Source organism: Coregonus lavaretus (genome assembly GCF_964263955.1).
Source record: "Coregonus lavaretus genome assembly, contig: HAP1_SCAFFOLD_3480, whole genome shotgun sequence".
NCBI lineage: Eukaryota > Metazoa > Chordata > Actinopteri > Salmoniformes > Salmonidae > Coregonus > Coregonus lavaretus.
Window position 1 is genome coordinate 35,065 of NW_028165051.1, and position 26,796 is coordinate 61,860.

The window sequence follows — 26,796 nt, forward strand, 5'->3', positions numbered from 1 at the left end:
TCCTCACACAGTGCATCCCTGTCCACTTCCTGAAGTGTTCAGCCAGATCTGAACACAATCAGACCACAAAGCATCTAGACCCGTCTTTTCAATGCGATCTTCGTATTCTGATAGCAGAAGGCGCATGTAAGTGTCAAGCGTAGACCTGACCAGACACACCTAGTAGTCACCTTCAGACACGGTCTGTCCCTACACTGTGGCCTTATCTGTCCACGTGCTCACACTTTGTGTGTGTGTGTGTGTGTGTGTGTGTGTGTGTGTCTTCCCTACACACAGTCCAGTGAAGCTCTTTTGTCTCCTATCACCCCCTACACTGGCCCTCGCTCTAATGGCTGTCACAAGACCCACACTGCCCCTGGGCTGTCCACACCACTGCCTGAACACAACTCTGCTTTGTGTGTGTGTAAGTGTGCATGAGGAGCGACCCGTTGAGCCACCTCATTATCATACAGGGACACAAAAGCCCCCCGCGATCGAGACAGCGTTCCCATTCAGGGCTGCAGCCCAGTCTGAGCTTTGTCCAACAGACTTTCCGTTCCCTTCGGTGTCAGGTTTCTCACTTAGCACCTCGTCGGTTCTATCCACAAACAAGCAGGTGAAATAGACCACGCTTTGGGTATATCGAACGCAACTCCGTTTTTATGGTAGATACACTATTAGGAACTGAAGAGTTGCCTCTTCCCTTGAGACCACATCCCATTCTCTCCAAGCGCTGAAGGAAAACAACTTGTTTTGGGTCGAGTAGTGTTTCTTCAGAGGCCGGTACTGTAGCAGCTGCACTCTGATCAAAAACAGCTGCATTATTGACTGGTCTCTCCTCTCACAGCCCACTCAGCCTGGCTGGCTTCTCTGGTCTCTCCTCTCACAGCCCACTCAGCCTGGCTGGCTTCTCTGGTCTCTCCTCTCACAGCCCACTCAGCCTGGCTGGCTTCTCTGGTCTCTCCTCTCACAGCCCACTCAGCCTGGCTGGCTTCTCTGGTCTCTCCTCTCACAGCCCACTCAGCCTGGCTGGCTTCTCTGGTCTCTCCTCTCACAGCCCACTCAGCCTGGCTGGCTTCTCTGGTCTCTCCTCTCACAGCCCACTCAGCCTGGCTGGCTTCTCTGGTCTCTCCTCTCACAGCCCACTCAGCCTGGCTGGCTTCTCTGCTGGCCTAAAGATATTCACAGACCTCTGCTGTCTGAAAAGGTAACCTCTTTATATTGCGCTATGTTTGACCAGGGCCCACAGGGAATAGGGTCCCATTTCAGACACCGACCAAGCTTCAACTCCTCTCCTTCAGTCTCTCGCTGACTGTCTCTCACATGTGTTGCTCTATATCAGATCTGAGAATGCACAGACTTCTTGGTGGTTGTAGGAGGTCTGGTCTGTCTGTTAGTGAGGTAGGGGCAGCAGTGGGTCAGTTGGCTGGTATGTGTAGTAGATCCAGTATAGGACAGACTGCCTCTGCCTGCCTGGGCTGTCTCCTACTGCTGCTCACAGGCCATTTCTCTCTCACCACTGCTCATCTGGTTTGTGTTGAGAAGAAGAGGGGGGCATCAATATACCTTCCTGATCTGTGTGTGTGTTTATGCTTTCTGTGTATTTGTACAAACTGATTTATCTGTGTGTGTAGCCTAGCCTAGACATTGCCTGCCCCAAGGTGGATTAGCTCGTCACCCAACGCCTGTACCCCCTCTACCCTCCCACTCTCCCTGCTCAAATGTTACCTTACATCTTCATCTGACCCCTCCCCCCCGGGGCTATCAGCCCCCCATTACCAGCCAGCTCACCTCCCTTTACACTGCCTTTGATGTGCTAGGCCAACCTTTATGGCAGCTAGGCTATATGCTTTAGCATTGTGTGGGATAACATGGATGGATAGCAGTAACAACATGGATGGATAGCAGTAACAACATGGATGGATAGCAGTAACAACATGGATGGATAGCAGTAACAACATGGATGGATAGCAGTAACAACATGGATGGATAGCAGTAACAACATGGATGGATAGCAGTAACAACATGGATGGATAGCAGTAACAACATGGATGGATGGATGACCATCCGTTAGAGCAAGCCAGTTTGTTGTGAGCCATCTTATTACAATGTAATGATGATGTGAAGTGATTTCAGCATTCTGTCATTCCTTTGGGCAGCTCCGCCTCTTGTGGGAGATAGCCTATGTGTTGCCAGGGAATCGTTGAGAAGGATGACTAGGAAGGAATGGGAAAGTGGTGAGATTGGCTTCTGGTTTTACTGGATGAATGTAGAAGAACAGAGGAGAGGGTTTCAGTGCTGTTTAGAGATATTGTGTAGAATGGCCTACTAGCTAATAGTGTGTCAGTGTGATTTGTCTTCTTCTGGTTGTAGTCTAAGGAGTGGGGAGGTCGTATGTACACCTAGTGAGCTCCGGTCTGGAGTGGGGAGGTCGTATGTACACCTAGTGAGCTCCGGTCTGGAGTGGGGAGGTCGTATGTACTCCTAGTGAGCTCCTGTCTGGAGTGGGGAGGTCGTATGTACACCTAGTGAGCTCCGGTCTGGAGTGGGGAGGTCGTATGTACTCCTAGTGAGCTCCTGTCTGGAGTGGGGAGGTCGTATGTACACCTAGTGAGCTCCTGTCTGGAGTGGGGAGGTCGTATGTACACCTAGTGAGCTCCGGTCTGGAGTGGGGAGGTCGTATGTACACCTAGTGAGCTCCTGTCTGGAGTGGGGAGGTCGTATGTACACCTAGTGAGCTCCGGTCTGGAGTGGGGAGGTCGTATGTACACCTAGTGAGCTCCGGTCTGGAGTGGGGAGGTCGTATGTACTCCTAGTGAGCTCCTGTCTGGAGTGGGGAGGTCGTATGTACACCTAGTGAGCTCCGGTCTGGAGTGGGGAGGTCGTATGTACACCTAGTGAGCTCCGGTCTGGAGTGGGGAGGTCGTATGTACTCCTAGTGAGCTCCGGTCTGGAGAGTTGGAGAGAGGCCATAACATCTGGCTGTGGTTAGGGGCTTTATGGAGTGTCTGGAGCTGGCTGCTCAGTGATAACCCCCTGCTTCAGGCAACCTCTCCAGGGCCACAGTATCAGACCAGGGACCTCAGTGGCCCGCTAAATGCCCCTCAGTCAGTCTGCTCCTGCCCTGGCTGCTGTGTCCGGACAGGGCCTCTGTAGCTCAGAGCTCCAGCAGGTTAGGGTTGGAGGATGGGGCTGAAGGTGAGGTGATTGTTTGTGTTGTGTGATAGTGGAGGGGGGTTTAGGACTGAAATGGGTGAGGGAACTGGCTGGAGCAATGGGGACCCTCCTGAAGCCTTATCTCACACCGATTGGTTGATAGATCATCTTCCACTTCCTGTCTATAGCCTACATTCCTTCCTGCTTTATTTTCTAGTCCACCCCACCCCATGACCTGAATCTGAGACATGAGAAACCAGTGGGCACAAAAAGACATTCACGTCACAAGTAGTGAATTGACCTACATATCCAACAATGTTAGGATGGATTCCTCCTCATTTTCTGGATAAAATTGACATTTTCTTCCAAAGATTGTCACCCAAGCATCATGCTTAAGGACTGCGTTCTCTGGCCTCACAGAGGAGTGGGGGGACACAGGGGGTGAAAACTGAACCTCTCCAATGCACCTGTGACCTTTCACCTCGACCAAAGGCTTGTGTGTCTCGACGGGGACTCGAGTGATAAGTAATGTCACTGATGTTTTTATAGACAGCGGCCCCGGGATCAAAGTTGAAAGGATTATAAGTCCTGAGAGTGAAGGCATGAAGGCTTTCGTCTCCTCCTTAGCTGGAGAGAATAAGCTGCTTGGCTTTTGTCATTAACCACGCATATTTTCAATTGACTGTGGAATGTTCACTCATAATAGGCTAGATGGAGATGGTCCAGAGATGGTCGTCAAGTGTGTGTGCGTTTGTACGCGTCTTGTTCAGATACACCGCTGCTTCTGTCATCAAACACAATACTGCTGTATCCATTATAAAACACACTGTAGCCCCACACTAGTGGAAATCCCCATTGTGGTTTCGATCCAGATAATTATTAGCAGCTTTTATCTCTGTTTTGAGGGGTTGGAGACTGAGGGGGGGTAAGATACTATTTCTGTCTGTTTATGTAAGGAGTGAGTGGTGCTGAGGGAGAGGGGAGAACTGTGGGAATGTTTGTTCAGCACAGAGATTGTAGCCTCAGTCCATGTCTATGTCTGTTTGGATGCTAGTGATTGTGCTGTATCTATGCTAGGCTTAACCAGCCACATGACATTACACAGTGGAATGAATCAAAGTGATGATGGTTGTCTATGGAAATAACTCCTATGGTTGGTCACCTGTTCCGCTATGTACACAGCTAACATGGGTTTTACTGTGAGAAGGCATGTTTTGCAAGTTCAAGTGACACACACAGACTTATTAACCTTAACCCAGCTGATCAGTGTGTTATTGTTACCATCGGTTGACCTCGTGATTACTGACCTGCTATCCTTTCTCTTCATCTCTACAGGGGAGACATGTCAAAACTGGACAGCTGGCTGCCATCAAGGTCATGGACGTCACAGAGGTAAAGAAGTTCAGACTAACTGTAACACCCCTGTGTGTGTGTGTGTGTGTGTGTGTGTGTGTTGTTCAAGGAGGATGTTGCGTGGCCGGGTCTATTGGTGAAACAATGTAGTCTGAAGCCGAGCTGAGATGACCTTTCACATTTCAAAACAAAACAAACTGCCCACTCTGCCTGTTTATTTGTCAACCAGGTCTTTCAGATCAGCCAACCATTGTCTTATTTGGGCCTCAGATTAAAGGGTAAATGGCCTAACGTCAGGTGGTTTTGCAGGGTTATTACATTGACATTGACGCAAAGGGGCTTACCCAAGGTTGTTGAAAGTGTGTTATATAAATTGTTCTATTTCTGATTAGGCTAAATGTTTATTTCTGGGAGAGAGAAAAATGCTTTGAAAATGCTACCTTCGATTGCTTGGGGGAAGTACAAGCTCTTGACTTATTTTTAGCCTTTGATATACACTATATATACAAAAGTATGTGGACACCCCTTCAAATTAGTGGATTCGGCTATTTCAGCCACACCCGTTGCTGACAGGTGTATAAAATCGAGCACACAGCCATGCAACACTCAATACAGAGTTTCAAACTGCCTCTGGAAGCAACAAGCTTCATGAAATGGGTTTCCATGGCCGAGCAGCCGCACACAAACCTAAGATCACCATGTGCAATGACACGCATTGGCTGGAGTGGTGTAAAGCTCGCCTCCATTGGACTCTGGAGCAGTGGAAACGCATTCTCTGGAGTGATGAATCACACTTCACCATCTGGCAGTCCGACGGATGAATCTGGGTTTGGCGGATGCCAGGAGAACGCTACCTGCCCCAATGCATAGTTCCAACTGTAAAGTTTGTTGGAGGAGCAATAATGGTCTGGGGCTGTTTTTCATGGTTCAGGCTCCTTAGTTCCTGTGAAGGGAAATCTTAACGCTACAGCATACAATGACATTCTAGACGATTCTGTGCTTCCATCTTTTTGGCAACAGTTTGGGGAAGGCCCTTTCCTGTTTCAGCATGACAATGCCGCCGTGCACAAAGCGAGGTCATACAGAAATGGGTTGTCGAGATCGGTGTGGAAGAACTTGACTGGCCCGCCCAGAGCCCTGACCTCAACCCCATCAAACACCTTTGGGATGAATTGGAACTCCGACTGTGAGCCAGGCCTAATCGCCCAACATCCGTGCCCGACCTCACTAATGCTCTTGTGCCTGAATGGAAGCAAGTCCCCACAGCAATGTTCCAACATCTAGTGGAAAGCCTTCCCAGAAGAGTGGAGGCTGTTATAGCATGAGTTAGCAAACTCATCATTAGAATAGGCTAGTCCACATGGAAATTCCTACATGTCTTCGAGGTCCCATTTACATTTCAGGAAGAAAACTTTGACTTCTCCATAATCAGCTGCTCGTAAATCTCAGTATAATAAGCAGAGATCATTACAGCTAAAGCCAGTAGGATGTTTTATGGTTAAATTACGTCATTTTCAGGCAGGCAGGAGGGCAGCCCTTTGCTCTCTCTATGGCATTCTGCTTTTATCTACTGAAAGAGGACCTCCCAGTGAATATAGAACTAGCAGGGCCACACACACAGACCCTAATGAGACCCTCCTCCCCCCCCTCCCCTTAACCCAAGCAACTTGTGGTTTGTTTTATGATATAGCCTTTGCAGTATAGGCCTGCCATGTGGCCCATGTCGTTTTAAGATAACGTTTACTGTTAAACATTGCCGAAGTAAAATTCCGTCGCCCTAATTCTCAAATGCCAATGTGGTCATTCTGGTTCTAGACCAGTTTCTCTATGCTTATGCCCTGACTTGCCCCCTGCCTGCCACTCCCTGCTGACAGTCATGAGTAAGACTCTGATGGAGTGTTGCCCAACCGTTTCCTGCCATGGGTGTCATAGGGCATGTCTCACCTGGTTTCCACTAGTTACCACAGCCACAAAGTTAAGATTGTTTTCATGAATTGTTACGATATAGATAGGTCTTAATTTAAGGTTGGGGTTAGGCATAAGGTTAGCATTCTGGCTAAGGTTAGGTTTAAAATAACATTTTAAGAACAGAAATGGTAGAAATAGGCGAGGTTTATGACTTTGTGGCTGTGGTAGCTAGTGACGACCCACTCACCCCCCGTTACGTCGTCATACACCTGCCCTGATATAGCCTCTAGTCTAAGATATGAGGGATAGATATAGTGAGATTTCACCACCATCGGCTAGATTACATACACAGACAGAAGTACAGTCATATGTAGCTTCACCCTGCCAGGTAGAAGAGCACCTGTTATCTCAACAGCTCTCTGTTGTCCTGGGAAACCATTACACTGTAGCTGAGAGAGTGAGAGGTGAGCATGGCAGTACTGGGCTCTACTGTTAGTCAGCTCTCTGCTCTGCTCTCCCAGTTTAAATGCCTGGCTGTGCTACGCTTTGTTGTACCCTTCGACCTACATGGTGCTGCGTTAACCGCTTGAATGATAACGGCAATGAAATTAAAATGTCCGCCTAAAGAGACAATGACATAACCGAAAGTGAATCCCCCCTCATTTCTGTCCCAGTGATTGTCAGGAGTGCTCAGCCAGCCCGCCTGTCCCTGTTCACGTGACACGGGAGCTAACGACCAGGCTTTCACAGCTGTGAATAATGATCCAAACAGCTGCAGGAAACATGGGAAAGAGAGAGGAGAGGGAGAGTAGCAATATGGCTGCCAGCACAGCCAACAGACAGCCTCTACCTGCTGGCACTGGAAGCGTCTGGTGGAAGAACTGTGTTCGCATACTTACGTGCATCTTTAAACACACCATCACTGTAACTGCGTTGCTATTCACGAATGTCCCCATCATTCAGACTCCTCCCTTTCCAACAGGGGTTTCTGTAAGACAAGGGGAATTACACTGGTTGAGTGTTCAGTTAGTGTCACTGTTAATCAGTGTCAAGTTGTTGCAACGGAAGAGATCAAGCTAATGGTGGGGTGACCTTTTGCTGTCCTCCTCACGGTTTTCAAGTGAGGTGGGGGAGGGAGGCTGTTTGTGGTGGGTCTCACTTGAAGGGGTTAGGCGTGCTCAACTTTACACTGGAATAAGCGATGTCCGCGTTTGTACGCGCATCCAACAAGTTTCATCTCCGAGGGGCAGAAAGCAAAAACACCAGTGATTTTGAGGGGTTGTGTGTGTATAGGTCATTGCTGTGTAAAACACCAGTGATTTTGAGGGGTTGTGTGTGTGTGTGTGTGTGTGTGTGTGTGTGTGTGTGTGTGTGTGTGTGTGTGTGTGTGTGTGTGTGTGTGTGTGTGTGTGTGTGTGTGTGTGTGTGTGTGTATATAGGTCATGGATGTGTGGAATAGGGATATCACATTGTAATCATTCTACTGCTGAAAAGCCTGATTTTAAAATACATCTCCTCTCTCCTGTAATTGTACATATATAATGTGTAGGCATGGGCTCTAATGGAATACCAGTTGTTTAGCTGGGGGGTTTCACGTATACATGTACAGTCGTGTTAGGGATGTGACAATTTGTTAATCGGTTTGCCATAAAAATGATACGAAAAATGTATAACATTTCTCGTCAATCCACAATGCAGCTACGCTGCTGCCAGCAACGGTTTGGGCCTCACGGTGCGTCCCTTTCAGAAGGTTAATCATTTCACCTGGACTACATTTACTGTACCTCAATTCCACCTCGCAAAGTTTGCATTTCCTACTCATTTAACTTCTCAAAGTATTGCCATACACGACTTGGCTGCTGTCGCTTAACGTGATGAGGTAATGTTGGAGTATCGACTCCAAAATAATTGATTCCTCTACTCCTGGCACGTTGACTCCAATTTCTGTTTGTCCTTGCACGTCGACTCCCATGTCAAGATTCGATTCCGCAAAGAATCGACTCCTAAGATTCAGTATTTTTGGAACGGAGGAGACCTATTAGTTGCCATAATTCCTAGAAGACAAACACTCTTTCATAACGAGGGACGGAGAGAGAGGGGAGGGGCACAGTATAGGCAGGTTGGCCACCAGGCAGACAGTCAACCGTGCACTAGGCCCATCTCACAGTGGAATGCTGTACACACTCGCATCATTAGCGAAGAGAAAGAGCAGGCGAGCCAGCGTGAGGGAGACGGCGGAGGGGGCGGAGGGGGCGGAGGGCGGAGGGGGCGGAGACGGCGGAGGGGGGAGGGGGCGGAGGGGGCGGAGGGGGCGGGCAGAACCGTGCTCATATGTCTTGGTAATCTGTCTCTTGTCTTGCCTGATTCACAAATTCACCAAAGTAGCCTAAAGTTCGCCTCTTCCTCTCTGGTTTTATTTAAATTACACAACTTTCTCCAGGCCTTTTATAGACTATGGTCTAGTTACGCTATAACACAGAAAATAATATATAACTGAACTGTGATTTTAATTTTGTGGAAAGAAACAGTTTTTCTGTTTGGGATTTTTCTTAATGTTAAGGATCTCAATTTCGTTTAAACGTTCACACCCCTAAGTCGAATAGAGAGATGGGTTACAGATAGCATAATGGATTCTGTCTGCCATGGACCACACACAATCACACACACACACACACACACACACACACACACACACACACACACACACAAGATACACACATCATTAATACCCAAACAAAGAAGTCGTTAGAACAGTGTGTGTACTGCGTAGCCAAGATGTCACATTGTTTAGGGGGCATGGATGAATGAGGGTTTAATTCTCCCCTACAAAGGCACTTATCAACCCCCACAAGACTTGACGTTTGTGGAATGTGGGAAATGATTGACTATTATCCATCTGTAACCATCCACACACGATAGTGATTTTCCTACGAAGTCTTCCTCCTGCGGCATTCTCTATTTTTTTTCTCTTTATCTAATGACTAATGGTTTCTGTGTCTGTAGGATGAAGAGGAGGAAATCAAACTGGAGATCAATATGCTCAAGAAGTACTCCCATCACAGAAACATTGCCACATACTATGGTGCTTTTATCAAGAAGAGTCCCCCGGGGCATGATGACCAGCTATGGGTGAGTGTCTAGCCAGAGGGTTTCCCAGTGGCTGTTTAGTTAAATCATCGTAGCTGGTATATCTACAGCATCATGAATCAGAGCAATATCCCTAACTCTTTTACTGTTTTGACACTCATTTAGCCTTAGAAGTGCTTATCTATGTGTCTGACTCTGAGTATTGTGTGTTTTGTGTCCTGTAGCTTGTGATGGAGTTCTGTGGGGCGGGCTCCATCACAGACCTGGTGAAGAACACTAAAGGCAACCAGCTCAAGGAGGACTGGATCGCCTACATCTCCAGAGAAATCCTCCGGGTGAGCCTCTCCTCTCCTCCGTCCCCCTCCATCCCCTCCTATTTCCTTTAACTTACTTCTCCTGTCTTCAGTCTCCTTGTTCATTGCGTAATACATATGTTAAAGCTATTCAGTAAATAGAAAGGGGACAAGTCTTTACCCGCCACTACATCAATGCTCAGCTCTGGCCTTAGACATGTGGTCTCATCTCTACACACCTCCCTCTCCTCCTCCTCCTCCTCTTCCTCCTCCTCCCCCTCTTCAGGGACTGGCCCACCTGCACGCCCACCACGTCATCCACCGTGACATCAAGGGACAGAACGTCCTGCTCACAGAGAACGCCGAGGTCAAGCTTGGTGAGGGACATCATGTTTTGTATGTTACGGACAACAACCCTGATTGGTCTAAACCCTGCAGCTGCCTATCACAGAGCTCCAAAATCATGGCCATTTTAGCCAGTCACCTAGTCTAGATGTTTACGGCAATGCAGTTGTATATAACTCGTTTCAACTAGTCTCTTCTGATTGGTTGTCTTGCAGTGGACTTTGGCGTGAGTGCCCAGTTGGACCGGACGGTGGGGAGGAGGAACACCTTCATCGGGACACCCTATTGGATGGCGCCCGAGGTCATCGCCTGTGACGAGAACCCTGAGGCCACCTACGACTACAGAGTAAGACCCTCTTCCACACAATACTAAGATGTTGGAACCCAGGTTTTAACCTGCCACCTATGTCCTCCTTGAGATCTTTAGCTACTGGTAACTTTAGCTACTGCTACAATGTGGGGTAGATTACAAGTGTCTGCTTGGTAGAGTATGTTGCTCTTCAGTATCTGATGTAGTGATTGTTTTCGCTATGTCTGATGTCTCTCTCCTCTTCCAGAGTGACTTGTGGTCCACTGGAATCACTGCCATTGAAATGGCTGAAGGAGCTCCTCGTAAGTACCTGCCTTCCACATGTCACACCTCGATCTCTTTTAGCTCGACCTCTTTTCTCTCACGTTAAATGGCAGATCTATTGGTTCCTTCTGCCCATGTCTTTGCTTTTCTCCCTGTCATGTGTATACTGATTCCCTCCTTTTATGCCTTCTGATGTGTGTTCACTTTCAGCACTGTGCGACATGCATCCGATGCGAGCACTCTTCCTCATCCCAAGGAACCCTCCCCCGCGACTCAAGTCCAAGAAGTGGTAAGTTAGAGGTCTCCTCTCCCCCTCCTCTCTGAACAGCTGTGGCACACTGGGAGGAAGACCCGTTGGCTTACTGCGAGGCTCCTCAGCCCTCGTTCTGGGGGAAAACGCAACCCTCTGAGACTTTCCACTGGCACGGGTGAATTTACCATTATGACCGCTTTTCTTCTGCGACAGGCTTTTCCCAGAATATTCATTGTATATAAGTTATGAAAGGCTCACTGGATTTCTGTCCAAATGGATAAAACAGGATCTTCCTATTTCAGACACTTCAGTTCTTTCAGTAACTTCTCAGGCTCTTTTGGTGGTTAGTTTAGTTTCAGTCTGTCAGATTTGTTGTCTTGTCAGTGGGTTGTAGAAGATGGATTTATTTTATGTCAGACAACAAGCCCCTCAGACTACATGATTACTGGTGGTAATACAACTATCAATTTCATTAGAGGCCTCATCTGTCTTGACCCCTCTCTCTCCCTCCCTCCCCCTCAACAAACCCCCCCCCCCCCCCCCAGGTCTAAGAAGTTTTGCAGCTTCATCGAGGGCTCCCTGGTGAAGAACTACAACCAGCGCCCCCCCACCGAGCAGCTGCTCAAGCACCCCTTCATCAGGGACCAGCCCAACGAGAGGCAGGTCCGCATCCAACTCAAAGACCACATTGACCGCACCAAGAAGAAGAGGGGTGAGAAAGGTGAGTGTGTGCCTCTCTACCTGTTTAATCACAGTCTTAAAGTAATACTGTGAAAATTATGATAAAGCACTTTTAGTTTAAGAGCTGTTTGAAAAGACCGCCTGAAATTTCTGCCTGTTTTGGTGGGATGGAGTTTTGGCCTGCCTGGTGAAATCAACAGGCGGTAAATTAGTTAATAGACCAATGAGAAAGAGTTCCAAACCTCTCTGCCAATAATGGCAAGTTTTCAGTTTTCCCCTCCCCACTCCCAGACACTTCTAGAAAAATTATTGCTTGAGAAAATTATCTTTGCTAAGAAGCTATTTTTGTTTCTTTTTGACAATTTTAATTGAAAACAATCACAGTAAGGTACTTAATTGTTACCCAGAAATGATTTGATATGGAGATAAAAACGGCTGCATTGGGTCTTTAACATGCTTTACATTTACATTGAATAGCCCATGTTTGTTTGTACGTCTTGTCACACTATCCACGTATTGTTTTTCAGACGAGACTGAATATGAGTACAGCGGGAGTGAGGAGGAAGAGGAGGATGCTGCAGAGCAAGAGGGAGAGCCTAGGTAATGTCTTAGTGTTGCACCTTTATGTACACTGTTCATTTCGCAATTCACAATCTAGCGGGATAGCTCGGCTCACTTTCCACCAGTGTAGCGAACATCCACCTGGAATCGCTAAATACAACTCCACCCATCTGACACAGAAACTAACTAACTATTCCCTTGAACTAAATCATGAACTAACTCCCTATTCCCTTGAACTAAGTCATGAACTAACTCCCTATTCCCTTGAACCAAATCATGAACTAACTCCCTTTTCCCTTGAACTAAATCACTATTCCCTTGTATCCGCTCGTCCACCCTGCAGCTCCATCGTGAACATGCCGGGGGAGTCGACGCTGCGTAAGGACTTCATCCGGCTGCAGCAGGAGAACAAGGAGCGCTCCGAGGCGCTGCGCCGACAGCAGCTCCTGCAGGAGCAGCAGCTCCGGGAGCAGGAGGAGTACAAGCGCCAACTACTGGCAGAGAGGCAGAAACGCATTGAGCAACAGAAGGAGCAGAGGAGGCGACTGGAGGAGGTAGAGTTAATAAACATGAACTCATTGATTTTGAAGTAAAACTTGTATGTAGAATTTAGCGGTGTGCCCAGTACTTGGACAAAACGAGGACAGTGTGTGGTTCTGCATGCTCTGAATAACTCGATTGGCTAGCTCTGCTTTGTGTAAAGAAATGGGCGGGGTGTAGGTTGATCCTGCAGCAATGATTGGACAGAGCGAAACTGTGATCACCCCATAGAGGTAGATAGAGGGCGAACTTGGATAGCCCACAGTGGTGCAGACCATGCTGCCATTCAGAGAAGACTGCCATTACAAGGATAAAAGGTGTACTATATTTCTAGATCTATGGACTATCTTCTCCTCCTCGCTTGATAAATTCACCAAAGCCTGTATTTGACTTCCCATCCTCTCTTGTTTTCCTCAAATCATTCAGATCACTGCTACTATGGACAATCATTGCCCTAGTAGCAGTGATATCTCATAATATCTTTGAACAGGGAATCCCAACTAGAATTTCAGCTCTCCCTGTGTGTCGTATCCCTGAGGTTCTCTCTCTGTCGCCCCCTCCTGGTGCCTCACAGCAACAGCGACGCGAGCGCGAGATGAGGAGGCAGCAGGAGCGCGAGCAGCGCCGCCGCGAGCAGGAGGAGAAGAGGCGCATGGAGGAGATGGAACGACGGCGGAAAGAGGACGACGAGCGCCGGAGGGCGGAGGAGGAGAAGAGGAGGAGCGACCGTGAGCAGGTAGCTCTTTTAAATGAAAGAAGCACTCAAGTTTGCCTACATGCTGCGTAGTTTTGTCACTTCCTGTATTTCATCCAATCACAGAGGCCGTTGTGTTTGATTGACAGGAGTACATTCGTCGGCAGCTGGAGGAGGAGCAGAGGCACCTGGAGATCCTGCAGCAGCAGCTCCTCCATGAACAGGCCATGCTCCTGGTAAGCAATCTGCATCCTACCACTCTTACTCTCCAGGGGCGCGTTCAGGAGGGCGCAACGTTACAGAACATTCAGAAATTGGTTACGTAGAACACCCATGAGTCTTTGTCATGTAGAACAGGGAATGGTTTCAGGAACTCTATTCTATTACATTTGTATTGACAACGTTCTAAATGTTGCACCCCACTGAGAAAGCCCCTGTTTTCAAGACTGGATCGCACATTAAGAGCAAGCTCTTTTCTAGAACATAGATGGTAATCAAGGCAAGGTGTAATGCCTATATTGTATGATATATGGTTGATATTAGCTGTTACATAGATTGTCTTTGAGTCATTCGGATATACCCTACAGGAAGATGGAGTTCCTATGTTTCTCTGGTTACATTCACATCCTGAGGAAATAAGTTATATATATACACACACAGTACCAGTCAAAAGTTTGGACACACCTACTCATTCAAGGGTTCTTCTTTATTTTTTACTATTTTATACATTGTAGAGTAATAGTGAAGACATCAAAACTATTAAATAACACATATGGAATCATGTAGTAACCAAAAAAGTGTTTCACAAATTTTGAGATTCTTCAAATGGCCACCCTTTGCCTTGATGACAGCTTTGCACACTCTTGGCATTCTCTCAACCAGCTTTACCTGGAATGCTTTTCCAACAGTCTTGAAGGAGTTCCCACATGCTGAGCTCTTGTTGGCTGCATTTCCTTCACTCTGCCGTCCGACTCATCCCAAACCTTCTCAATTGGGTTGAGGTCGGGGGATTGTTGAGGCCAGGTCATCTGATGCAGCACTCCATCACTCTCCTTCTTGGTCAAATAGCCCTTACACAGCCTGGATGTGTGTTTTGGGTCATTGTCCTGTTGAAAAACAAATGATAGTCCCACTAAGCCCAAACCAGATGGGATGGCGTATCGCTGCAGAATGCTGTGATAGCCATGCTGGTTAAGTGTGGTTTGAATTCTAAATAAATCATAGACATTGTCACCAGCAAAGAACCCACACACCATACACACACCTCTTCCTCCATGCTTTATGGTGGGAACCACACATGCGGAGATCATCCGTTCACCCACACCGCGTCTCACAAAGACACGGCGGTTGGAACCAAAAACTCTAATTTGGACTCCAGACCAAAGGACAAATTCCACCGGTATAATGTCCATTGCTCGTGTTTCTTGGCCCAAGCAAGTCTCTTCTTCTTATTGGTGTCCTTTAGTAGTGGTTTCTTTGCAGCAATTCTACCATGAAGGCCTTATTCACACAGTCCCCTCTGAACAGTTGACGTTGAGATGGGTCTGTTACTTGAACTCTGAAGCATTTATTTGGGCTGCAATCTGAAGCTGGTAACTCTAATGAACTTATCCTCTGCAGCAGAGGTAACTCTGGGTCTTCCTTTCCTGTGGCGGTCCTCATGAGAGCCAGTTTCATCATAGCTCTTGATGGTTTTTGCGACTGCACTTGAAGAAACTTTCAAAGTTCTTGAAATGTGCCATGTTGACTGACCTCCATGTCTTAAAGTAATGCTGGACTGTCATTTCTCTTTGCTTATTTGAGCTGTTCTTGCCATAATATGGACTTGGTCTTTTACCAAATAGGGCTATCTTTTGTATACCCCCGTTACCTTGTCACAACACAACTGATTGGCTCAAACACATTAAGAAGGAAAGAAATTCCACAAATTAACTTTTAAGAAGGCACACCTGTTAATTGAAATGCATTCCAGGTGACTACCTCCTGAAGCTGGTTGAGAGAATGCCAAGAGTGTGCAAAGCTGTCATCAAGGCAAAGTGTGGCTATTGGTAGGGCCCTGTGTAGCTCAGTTGGTAGAGCATGGCGCTTGCAACGCCAGGGTTGTGGGTTCGATTCCCACGGGGGGGCAGTATGAAAATGTATGCACTCACTAACTGTAAGTCGCTCTGGAAAAGAGCGTCTGCTAAATGACAAAAAATGTAAATATTTTGAAGAATCTCAAATATAAAATATATTTTGATTTGTTTAACACTTTTTTTGGTTACTACATGATTCCTTATGTGTTGTTTCATAGTTTTGATTATTCTACAATGTAAAAAATTAAGAAAAACCCTGGAATAAGTAGGTATGTCCAAACTTTTGACTGATACTGTGTGTGTGTGTGTGTGTATATATATATATATATATATATATATATATATACAATTCACCTTTTTGTTTCTTTATTGCTCAGCATTCACCATTTTATCTTGCTTCCCATAAATTGAACCATTCCACACTATTCACCCAATCCTCAACTTGATTTCTATTACTCGCTAAAGAAGGTTGTAACATTCATTTATTTGTGGGTAATGAAATGAAATCATCTACATTTTTAAGGAAGACTTTATTTGTAGGTTGTACTTTATCAATCTTCCTTCATCTTTATAGAATCAGTCTTCATTTAATAGAATTCCTCCACAAGTGCTTCATTTAATAGAATTTGCCCCAAGGTAGCATTAGCTTATACATGCCATTAGCCACTTTCCCCCATGTCTAATGTGCCTCAACTCAGCCGCGCACTCTGCATCAGGAGTTCAAATGGCGGGAGCTGGAGGAGCAGCGGAAGGCAGAGCGTCTCCACAAGCGTCTGCAGCAGGAGCAGGCCTACCTGCTGTCCCTCCAGCACGACAATAAACCCCCGCAGCAGACACAGCCGCCGCAGCCCTGCGAAAAGATGAAAGACCCCAAGAGAATGTCCCCCGACAGTACTAGTAAAGCCCCTCAGACAACGTGCCCAGGCCCCGATGGCGATCGAGCCCCAGCTCCACAACCCCAGTTCCTCAACAATGTTAATGCTATCGCTTCATGGAGAACGTCCTCCGATAACACTAGGTCCCCACAAACCCAGTACCTGGACAATGTTACTGCTAATGCCCCACGGAGAATGTCCTCGGATACCACAAAGTCCCCACAAACCATGTCCCAGGATAGTACTACTAAGGCCCCTCAAAAACTGTCCCCAGACAGTGTTGATAAAGACTCAGAAAAGACCCCCCCTGACAATAGCGATGCCCTAGCCACCCAGTCCACAGACGTTACTAAACCCCCACAAACCGAGGGCCCAGACGGCCCCAAGTCCCCACAGACAGACCGCTCGGAGCCTAGCGACGCTCTCTGTGATCCTCAGCCAATCAGAGAGGTGAACCCCAACACGACATCACTTCCTCCTGCTGCCTGCTGCTTCTATTCTAGCTGCCTGCCCTCTCTCCACACAGCGTGCTATGTTAGTCCTGGTGGTGTGAGCTGTAACTATGGTTTTCTTTTTCCTTTCAGTTATCGTCTTAAAATAGGGTTTAATACCTCACATAGTCCAATGTACCACTACGTTTAATGTGTGCGACACAAAATAGCCTACGTCTGTTCATATTGGACTAAGTAACTGGAGGTCTATAATGTTACTGTACTTGGAGAACCACATATTGTCGTTGTCTGTTTCTGATTCGGTGGCACTACACAAAATGATTAGTGAATAGACCACTCAGCCAACCATTTTGTTTTACCTTTCGGCTAAGAGAAGAGGACAGTCAGAGAAAAGAAAACCAGTCGCTCACTATCACCGCCTCTCTAAAACTGAACTAAAACAGAGCTGTGTTTCTTCACTTCTGGCTCTCGTGTCTGCTTGCCTCTCTGATGCTTCTCTACTAAAACCTCTGAGGATGACGTGTCCGAATCTTGAGAGGACTGAGCAAGAAAAAGACTAAGTATAGACTGAAGCGCTGCTAGCTGTATCTGTCAACATCATTTTGCGTTTAGGACCAAATAGTTTACAGTTTCTTCAGTTATAATTTATTTCATGAAAAATCATCTATTTTTCTTTCATATGCATTCATAGTTGAGTTGCCATACCTGAAGGTAACACAAATATTTTAATAAATGGGCTTCAATTGATGTAGCCTTCAGCAGTAAAGTTTGGTGGTGGTGAGTCGAAGCTGTCAGTACTTGACATATTCTTGTGAATTACCAGTTGTATTGCTGTCTCTGCTGCAGTGATGAAAAGCATATAGTCAGGGTTCCAGCGCTTGTCTTCGACTCACATACCTACTAAATAAGCGTGATGGTTTGTAATGCGGCTGTGCCTTGTACTCTTCAGGTAAGTAACTGGAGAGGGTGTCATGCATGTGGTCAGCTGAGGCCCACACTAACGTATGTGTGCTGCTGGGTCCCAGAGAAAGACTGCTCTCTGGGATGACTCCCCTGGAGGTGTAGGATGTCATTAACTGACTGTCTGTGTACAGCTGCCTTGAGGTGGGCTCGTGTGCATGTCAGCAGACTTTCCCTCCCTGTCGATAACAAGGCGTCGGCTTGTCGGCTTCAGTGTTGACCCTTCCTCGTTCTCCTTGAGTTAATGCCTCAACCTTGACCCCACTGATCCTCACTGACTCCGTCTGTCTGTCTTTGTCTGTCTGTCCTGCGCTCCCAGGCCGACGAGCGCTTCCGAAAGAACATTCAGGGCTCCCCCCAGACCGCCCCACCCACCAAGCAGCCCCCCGTCCCCCCCCGCTCCGAACCCTTCTCTAACGGCAGCTCCTCCTCCGAGTCTGTCCCGCCTGCCATGCACCGGCCCATGGAACCACAGGTAAACCCCTCATCCTTCCTTTCCTCCTCTCTCCATCTCCCTCCATCTACCTCTCTCCCAACAGTAGGTTATCTGACAGCAAGGCAAGACATCTAGCACACATACAGACATGGAATGATGCGTCTCTGTGGATGAGCTAGTAGAGGTCCCAATACAATGAGAAGCTCCACCATGTCAGTAGATCTACTTATCTGTTATGATGTTATATGTCATAATGGGTTAGAATGGGATTTCTGGAACCTCCCATGAATTGGCCTGAGCAAAAGGTTGTCCCTTCAGTGGTGTGATAAATGGTTCATAAACATTACCCAGGATGCCAGAGGAGGATGCATGTGATTGGCTGCTTGGCTCCCCTTCACTCATCTCTGTGCCCCTCTCACCCTCTCACTGTGCCATTTAACTATCTGTTGTCCTGTTATTTGTCTTCTCTGTAAGTTTCAATGTTTATGTGCGTGAACCTTTTTGACTGTTTCTGTTGTCACTTTTGTACGTATACGTCTGACTGCATGACGTCTGTGTATGTGCAATGCATGTCTATTATATGCATATGTTACATGTATATGCATATGTTTTTAGCCATGCCCATCCTCATCTCTGTGCCTTCACTCTGTGGTCTGACCTTCTCCCCCTCCCCCCTACCTCCCCCCTGTTCTCTCCCCTCTGTGTGTCTCTGTCTGTCTGTCTGTCTGGAAGGTCCAGTGGTCCCACCTGGCCGCTCTTAAGAGCAGCAGCGTCGCCCCGCCCCCCGTCGTGTCTCGCTCCCATTCCTTCAGTGAACCCGTGGTTCCTAGTTTTGCACATCTCCATCTGCGCTCCCAGGAGCCCCACAACCACCACCATCACCCCTCTGCTGCTGCACCATCACCTGCACGCACTGACCCCCAGCCCCCGACCCAGCCCCCCGCCTCGGGCCCCAGCGACGAGGTGCCCCCCAGGGTAAGAAAGGACAGCCCAGGGGACCCCCTTTTCCAGCCCTTATCCGTGGTCCCCTCTCAGGGGCAAGATAGCCATGTCTACAGCCTCTCTGGGTGTCCCATCCAACACCAGTGGGATTGCACTTTAGGCTTTTGCCTTCACCATTATCAGGCCCACAGCATAGTGTAGATCTACAATAAGGTAGGTTAGACTAGTAGTCTGGTTCAGTAGTATATCAGTGATTGATAGCCATCTTCGAGGAATAACTCCTGTTTGTAGCTGCAATTGTCCCTGTGTACGGTACTGGAGTCCCTATAGTAACTAGCTTAACTCAATCAATGCTGTGCTTCCACTGGCTAACTACACACCATATGGTCCTGCACAGCATCATGAGTTGTTCCTCTTCTAATACTTCACTGTGTACAGCATGCATGCCCATCATGTTCACTCTGTTCACTAATGTAACAGAGCCCCCCCCCCCCCCCGTCCTGAGTTTATTACCGATATCCATGTCTTCTCTGTAGAATTAATAAAATGATCCATTTGTTGTTGGAGGGTAGAATGCACATTTGGGAAGAGGGATTGGGGCTATGCAGCGGTGCCAGGATCTGCTCTGTAGTGGTAGTGTTAGTGTATGCTCCTGTAGCCAGGTGTGTGAGGACGTCTGTCTTGTCTACCACAGGTTCCAGTGAGGACAACGTCCAGGTCCCCTGTGCTGTCACGCAGAGACTCTCCTCTCCAGGCCTCTGCCCCGCCTAGCAACCAGGCAGTACAGAGGAGCGCCGGCAGGTAGGTGGTCAACCCTGTGTGGTGTTTGGAATAAGTTCAGTTGTTTGCGGGGTTGTTATGGGGAAGTGTGTGTGTGTGTGTGTGTTTTTCATTTCTCTCCTGTGTTGTGTGTCTTCCAGTAATGCGGAGCCACGTCTGCTGTGGGACCGAGTGGAGAAGCTGGTTCCCAGGCCCGGCAGTGGCAGCTCCTCTGGCTCCTCCAACTCCAGCTCCCAGGCCGGCTCTGGGGAGAGGTTCAGAGCACGCTGTGAGTACACACACACACACACACACACACACACAGCATACTGGATGCACAATACTGCATTTAGTATCGTGTATGTCTTCCACTGACGTTTGTTTACCATCCTCTCCTCCAGCATCGTCTAAGTCTGAGGGCTCCCCACTGCAACGCCCCGACAACGCTGCCAAAAAGCCTGACGACAAGAAGGACTTTGCCCGACCCAACCGGCCAGCCGTAAGAACCTGTCTCTTATGACTGTAAACACATCCTGTTGTAGTACTGGTCCCTGCAACTGGCTGGAAACCAGGCCAGCACTGCAGCCTGCTACAGTAACAGTGTGGTGGAGTCTGTATGACTGACTGACTTTATCCCCTTGTCTTATCTTTTGGTGTTCCCTATGGGCCATGACACGACAACCTGTGGCATCCCATTACTCCAACGATGTGATTATGGGGGGAATTGTATAGGGTGACGTGGTAAGCGTGTGTAAGAATATGACATGTCATGCTCTGTCGCTATGCTTATTTCCACACTGCTTGGGGCACCATGTATGTTAAACCGTTTCAGAAGGTTTTCCTGTGAGAAGCTCAGGGCCCAATTCCATCGCTCTTCCATTTGCCTCCCAGTCATTGGTCCTCCTCTCCTTGGCTGCCATGTGATTGGCTGACGATGCACCTCTGACCCACCCCTCTCCCTGCTGTCTTCTTGCCTCCTGCCTGCTCCGTCCCAATCCAGTTGCTCTTACTCTATCACCAGTCCAGTCTTCACCTGCCACATCATACGTTGACTGTTTTCAGCAGCCTGTGTTGGCTAGCTCTTAACTGAGGTTAATGTTATGGCCTTAATGTATGGGGAATGATTCTCCCCTCCTTGCCTCGGTTCAATCCTTTGACAATGCATCCCCCACTCAGTAAGACTAGTAGTCAGGGATCTGACATGGTTTAGATCAGTGACGACATTAGGAAAGGGAGTATTGAAAATATTCAGAGCCTTATTTGACCCCTGACCTCCAGGACCTGACGGCCCTGGCCAAAGAGCTGCGGGCGGTGGAGGATGTGCGGCCCCACAAGGTGACCGACTACTCCTCCTCCAGCGAGGAGTCCGGCACCACCGACGAAGACGATGATGAAGAAGTGGACCAGGACGCAGCAGACGAGTCCACCTCGGGAGCAGAGGATACCAGGGCCGGGTATGTAACAACTCTGACCTGGGCCTGTATTCACAAAGCGTCTAGGATCAGGTTCCCCCCCGTCCATGTAATCTCATTCATTATGATCTGAAAGGCAAAACTGATCCTAGATCAGCACTCTCTGACGCTTTATGAACTCTGGGCTTTAGTGATAATGCCCTAAAGAAAGGCTTTCAGATGGATCGGCGGCATACCTTGATGTTATATCAACATGAAAAGTCAGTCATATAATTTATACTATATAGCATAGAAAGACTTGTAATGAGGTGAGTAATTTGGGTAATTGAAAAGTGTGATATATATATATATAAGTCCCATGTATTTTTTATAATTGGAGTTTTAATATGAGACGTACTGTTTACACCAGGAGAGGGCTGAGTAACGGAGAGACTGCATCCCTGAAGACCTTGCTGGCCCACGACGACTCGGAGAACGACCTCACCACACCCTCCAAGGATGGCACCTTGGTCATCAGACAGGTAGGACTGCAGAAGACCCTCTGGTTGTTATCATGTCTCCTCTTTTGTCTGTAGTAGTAGTAAATGTAACTCATATATCCCCCCCCCCCCCCCACCCACTTCCCGTTTCAGTTGTTATCATCTTGTTTGATTTCCTTTAGTTATTTTGAGTCTCTTTGTTTGCTGGTAAAGCACACTATCATGTACAGTTAGCTAGGGGAAAACAATGAGATACAAGTTGAGGTTGTTCTTGGTTACAGAGCGTGGGCGACAAAAAACGCCCGGCGGTCAATGTCTCTTCATCCTCCTCCGGTCCCAGTGCGGCTCACGGTCAAGCCGTTCAAGCACACACTCCTCACGGTCCTGGTAACGGTCACCAGGAGAAAAACGGCTTTGCCGGCCGCATTCACTTGCTGCCAGACCTTATTCAGCAGAGCCACCACTCCCCCACCTCTTCCACCTCCTCTTCAATCTCCAACTCCCCCTCCTCCTCCAGCCTTGTCAGCCCAGCCATGTCCCCCCAGATCCCCCTGGACAAGCTCACTGCCATCGAGGTATGTCCCCTGCCTCCTGCTCTGTCCCCTGTCACTTAAGCCGTCTACTCTGTCCCCTGCTGGCTGGCTGACTGAACTGAACTGACTATCTCTGAGCTGCTGCACCTTCTGAATATTACTCACAGCACTGCCTCTAACACTAGCGCCTCCTAGTTTGGGACCTTAGCAATGAGCAAGCGGCTTTACAAGTCTAGAGAGCGTTTGTAAAACACTTTGCCCAGGTGCAAGCTGGGAGGTGAAGTCTATATAGTCCATGTTGTCAGGGGTTGAGAGGTTGTGGAACACCTCGTTGGACTTCATCTCCCATCTCTCCATGGCCCTAGTGCTTTGATGCCATTTCACTCTAGCAGTTTAGTAGTAGGCTGTGCCTGGGTGGTAGCTAGCATGCTTGGTGTGCGGTGCTTTTGGACAACCCTAGCTGGTATGGATTTTACTACCCAACTAAAGCAGGATAACTCTACTATCATGGAAGACACTGAACAACGCGGCTACTTTTAGCCCAATGATAAACTGCTGCGTTTTGATGGTGGTGTTTGATCAAATCTGTGTGCTTTACACTGGCAATTTGACTTTTTCATATTTCATCACATTTTATCCCATTTCTCTCTGAATTTCTGTTTCTTTCCTGAACACACCATCTTTGTTTTGTCTTCCATGTTGGTTCTACTTTCTAGTTTCCTTTTAAGTCACTAACCTTGTTTTTCGTATTTGCTTCCAACAACATAACTGCATGTCAAATCTTCCCATGCATTTTGTGTGTTTTATGGTTTTGTTTTTGCCGTCCGTAGAGTAGTAGATGTCATGTTTGATTACCAGATGATGAGAAATGTCCTGATGTACAGTGTATCGTAACAGAACCCAGTGTAGATACTGTTTTATGAAGCCCTATGACCTGTAACACAGGTCTGAGTGGTTCTTAGTTTTAGATTGGTAAAGCCTGCAGGCCCTTCCTATTGTACTGTTAATGGGCAACTATAAATCCTATTCAGCCTTATGACGTTATTGTTAGCCCAGCAATAAACATGTCTACCATTAGAAAGTCATGAGTGCAGTAAAATGGATCCATTGCTGAGATCACTGCAGCTGCCATAGCTCCCCCTGTTGGGTTAAAGTATTATACAATAAATAATATTGTAATATTTTACAGTATGAAGCCAAGAAGAAATAGGCTCAGGCAATACTGATAGTGTAGCAGAATAGGTTGAGTTACAGGTAGATGGGGATATTTTAGGGCGGCAGGTAGCCTAGCCGTTGGGCCTGTAACCGAAAGGTCGCTAGTTCGAATCCCAGAGGCGACAAGGTAAAAAACATCTGTGCCCCTGAGCAAGGCACCTAACCCTAATTGCACGACTGATAATGGCTGACCCTGGCCGTGACCCCACTCTCCGAGGGTGTCTCAGGGGGAGTTGGGATATGCAAAAAACTCATTTCCATTTCACACATGCGTACAATACACACTTGAAACAGGACAAAAATAAGCACCCAACAAATTGTTATTGTATCTATCCACTGTGTGTGTTATTCTCTCACTCTCCTGCCCTGTGTCGCCAGACCCAATCGGCCAGCAACACCATGCAGAAACACAAGTCTTCCTCCTCCTTCACCCCCTTCATCGACCCGCGCCTCCTGCAGGTCTCCCCCTCCAGCGGCAGCTCCCTCAACAACATGGGTGAGTCGCCTCCTCTTCCTCCTCTACCCTACACAGCTGATTTAGGATCAGCTCTCTTTTCCCAAGTCCTCATCTTATCCATTATGTATTAAACAATAGAATCATCTCTGGGTCAGTAACTAGGAGTTGGTATGCCCTGAACTATACATAGAACATGAAGCCACTGCTTGGCACAGGGAAGTGTAATACAGGGCATGATCATCAAGGGATATTAATGTCAAAGCAAAGCCACGCCCCTTCTCCCTCTGACCTTTGGTGTCCACAGCGGCCTTTGGGAACGACGGGCGGCTGGCGGACGCCCTGAGGGCTGACCCGTCCCGTAAGGGCTCCGTGGTCAATGTGAACCCGGTCAACACACGCCCCCAGAGCGACACGCCGGAGATCCGCAAGTACAAGAAGAGGTTCAACTCTGAGATCCTGTGTGCTGCACTATGGGGTATGTACCTGAGAGGGCGAGGGAGAGGTGGGTGGGTGGATGAGTAGAAGGATAGAATTGATAGATGGATGGGTGATATACTGATTTGGATGGATGAATGGATAGATACAATGATAGGAAATCCATCATAGGTTCATTGAAAATCATGGCAGACCTGCCTCTCCCTGGGTTCTGACTGTTGTGTGTCCCTGTCCTCTCCCTGGGTTCTGACTGGTGTGTGTGTCCCTGTCCTCTCCCTGGGTTCTGACTGGTGTGTGTCCCTGTCCTCTCCCTGGGTTCTGACTGTTGTGTGTCCCTGTCCTCTCCCTGGGTTCTGACTGGTGTGTGTGTCCCTGTCCTCTCCCTGGGTTCTGACTGGTGTGTGTCCCTGTCCTCTCCCTGGGTTCTGACTGTTGTGTGTCCCTGTCCTCTCCCTGGGTTCTGACTGGTGTGTGTGTCCCTGTCCTCTCCCTGGGTTCTGACTGGTGTGTGTGTGTCCCTGTCCTCTCCCTGGGTTCTGACTGGTGTGTGTGTCCCTGTCCTCTCCCTGGGTTCTGACTGGTGTGTGTGTCCCTGTCCTCTCCCTGGGTTCTGACTGGTGTGTGTGTCCCTGTCCTCTCCCTGGGTTCTGACTGGTGTGTGTGTCCCTGTCCTCTCCCTGGGTTCTGACTGGTGTGTGTGTCCCTGTCCTCTCCCTGGGTTCTGACTGGTGTGTGTGTCCCTGTCCTCTCCCTGGGTTCTGACTGGTGTGTGTGTCCCTGTCCTCTCCCTGGGTTCTGACTGGTGTGTGTGTCCCTGTCCTCTCCCTGGGTTCTTACTGGTGTGTGTCCCTGTCCTCCCCCAGGTGTCAACCTGCTGGTGGGGACAGAGAGTGGTCTGATGCTGCTGGACCGTAGCGGTCAGGGGAAGGTCTACCCCCTCATCAGCCGACGGCGCATCCAACAGATGGACGTCCTGGAGGGACTCAATGTCCTGGTCACTATATCAGGTACGGACCACGGAGGTACACGGACACACACTCCTGACTCATCCTTGTACTCCAAATCATTCTCAATTTCTCTTGTTTTTCTATCTCCCTCTCTCCCTCACACACACACACACACACACACACACACACACACACACACACACACACACACACACACACTCCTGACTCATCCTTGTACTCCAAATCATTCTCAATTTCTCTTGTTTTTCTATCTCCCTCTCTCCCTCACACACACACACACACACAGGGAAGAAGAATAAGTTGCGTGTGTACTACCTGTCATGGCTGAGGAACAAGATTTTGCACAACGACCCAGAGGTTGAGAAGAAGCAGGGCTGGGTCACTGTAGGAGAGCTGGAGGGCTGCGTGCACTACAAAGTCGGTACGTTCCACTCCCCCTTTACCATCAGGAATGACACTTTTCACTTGTTACAAGGCTGTAGCAGGTCCAAGTCCAATCTTTGACGAGCGGTCAGAAATAAAAACATCTTGTCTCTTTGATTTCAGTGAAATATGAGAGGATCAAGTTCTTGGTCCTTGCCTTGAAGAACTCTGTGGAGGTCTATGCATGGGCGCCCAAGCCGTACCACAAGTTCATGGCCTTCAAGGTACAGTAAACTGGCACAGGCTGTAGTCGGACCACCATGGCATTGGTTTACATTCACGTTCTGTAACTTTGTCTTCCTCCTGCAGTCGTTTGGTGACCTGGTGCACAAGCCCCTGTTGGTTGACCTGACGGTGGAGGAGGGTCAGAGGTTAAAGGTCATCTACGGCTCCAGCAACGGCTTCCACGCCGTGGACGTGGACTCTGGGGCGGTGTACGACATCTACCTGCCCACACACGTAAGAGACCCATCTATTATCCATCTCTTTCTGTCTCGTTCCTCTGCTTCCTGTTTTTCTCTGTTCCACCAATCCATGGCTGAATCTCAAGCCGAACACTTTGACCACTCGATATGCGCGTTCCAAAGTCAATCGAGCCAATCTCAAACGCTAATCATCGAGGGCTCCACTGCGCCCTTCGGAAGCCTCTTTATCAAGTGGGCATCCTATGCCGACTCTGCGCCCTTGGCAGCAACTTCTTCCCATGAATCTTAGCATGTTACCTAGCAACAACAGTCACTACTTCCTCGCCCTCAAACAATTTCTGAATAAGTCAAGCTAAATCAATACATTTAATAATTTTGTTTTAATTTAATAAAGTTTAATTTCGAGGAGGTCTTAGTCACAGGATTTTACATCTGGAGTTTAGTGTATTTCTGAAGTTTGATCATGTACACAAACTTGTCCATTATTAACTTGCTAGCTAAGCCTGAGCCAGTCACTTCATATGAA

At 48.0% G+C, this 26,796-nt stretch overlaps 1 protein-coding gene across 1 annotated transcript in view; it reads left to right on the top strand.

The window, feature by feature from the left end:
- LOC311116344 (mitogen-activated protein kinase kinase kinase kinase 4-like) overlaps nt 1–26,559 on the top strand; it is a gene marked incomplete at its 3' end in the record, with an annotated part of 40,408 nt that extends 13,849 nt beyond the window's left edge. The window contains exons 3-28 of the mRNA XM_084191436.1: nt 4,471–4,527; nt 9,400–9,525; nt 9,708–9,818; nt 10,063–10,153; nt 10,337–10,467; nt 10,679–10,733; nt 10,906–10,984; nt 11,494–11,669; nt 12,157–12,229; nt 12,534–12,744; nt 13,305–13,466; nt 13,574–13,660; nt 18,106–18,261; nt 18,955–19,197; nt 19,859–19,965; nt 20,085–20,212; nt 20,325–20,422; nt 21,202–21,377; nt 21,745–21,856; nt 22,096–22,389; nt 23,941–24,058; nt 24,324–24,494; nt 25,318–25,461; nt 25,709–25,843; nt 25,969–26,069; nt 26,155–26,559. Coding sequence (XP_084047562.1) covers nt 4,471–4,527; nt 9,400–9,525; nt 9,708–9,818; nt 10,063–10,153; nt 10,337–10,467; nt 10,679–10,733; nt 10,906–10,984; nt 11,494–11,669; nt 12,157–12,229; nt 12,534–12,744; nt 13,305–13,466; nt 13,574–13,660; nt 18,106–18,261; nt 18,955–19,197; nt 19,859–19,965; nt 20,085–20,212; nt 20,325–20,422; nt 21,202–21,377; nt 21,745–21,856; nt 22,096–22,389; nt 23,941–24,058; nt 24,324–24,494; nt 25,318–25,461; nt 25,709–25,843; nt 25,969–26,069; nt 26,155–26,559 — 3,747 coding nt within the window. The remainder of the gene's footprint in view (nt 1–4,470; nt 4,528–9,399; nt 9,526–9,707; nt 9,819–10,062; nt 10,154–10,336; nt 10,468–10,678; nt 10,734–10,905; nt 10,985–11,493; nt 11,670–12,156; nt 12,230–12,533; nt 12,745–13,304; nt 13,467–13,573; nt 13,661–18,105; nt 18,262–18,954; nt 19,198–19,858; nt 19,966–20,084; nt 20,213–20,324; nt 20,423–21,201; nt 21,378–21,744; nt 21,857–22,095; nt 22,390–23,940; nt 24,059–24,323; nt 24,495–25,317; nt 25,462–25,708; nt 25,844–25,968; nt 26,070–26,154) is intronic.
- Nucleotides 26,560–26,796: the final 237 nt, after the last annotated feature.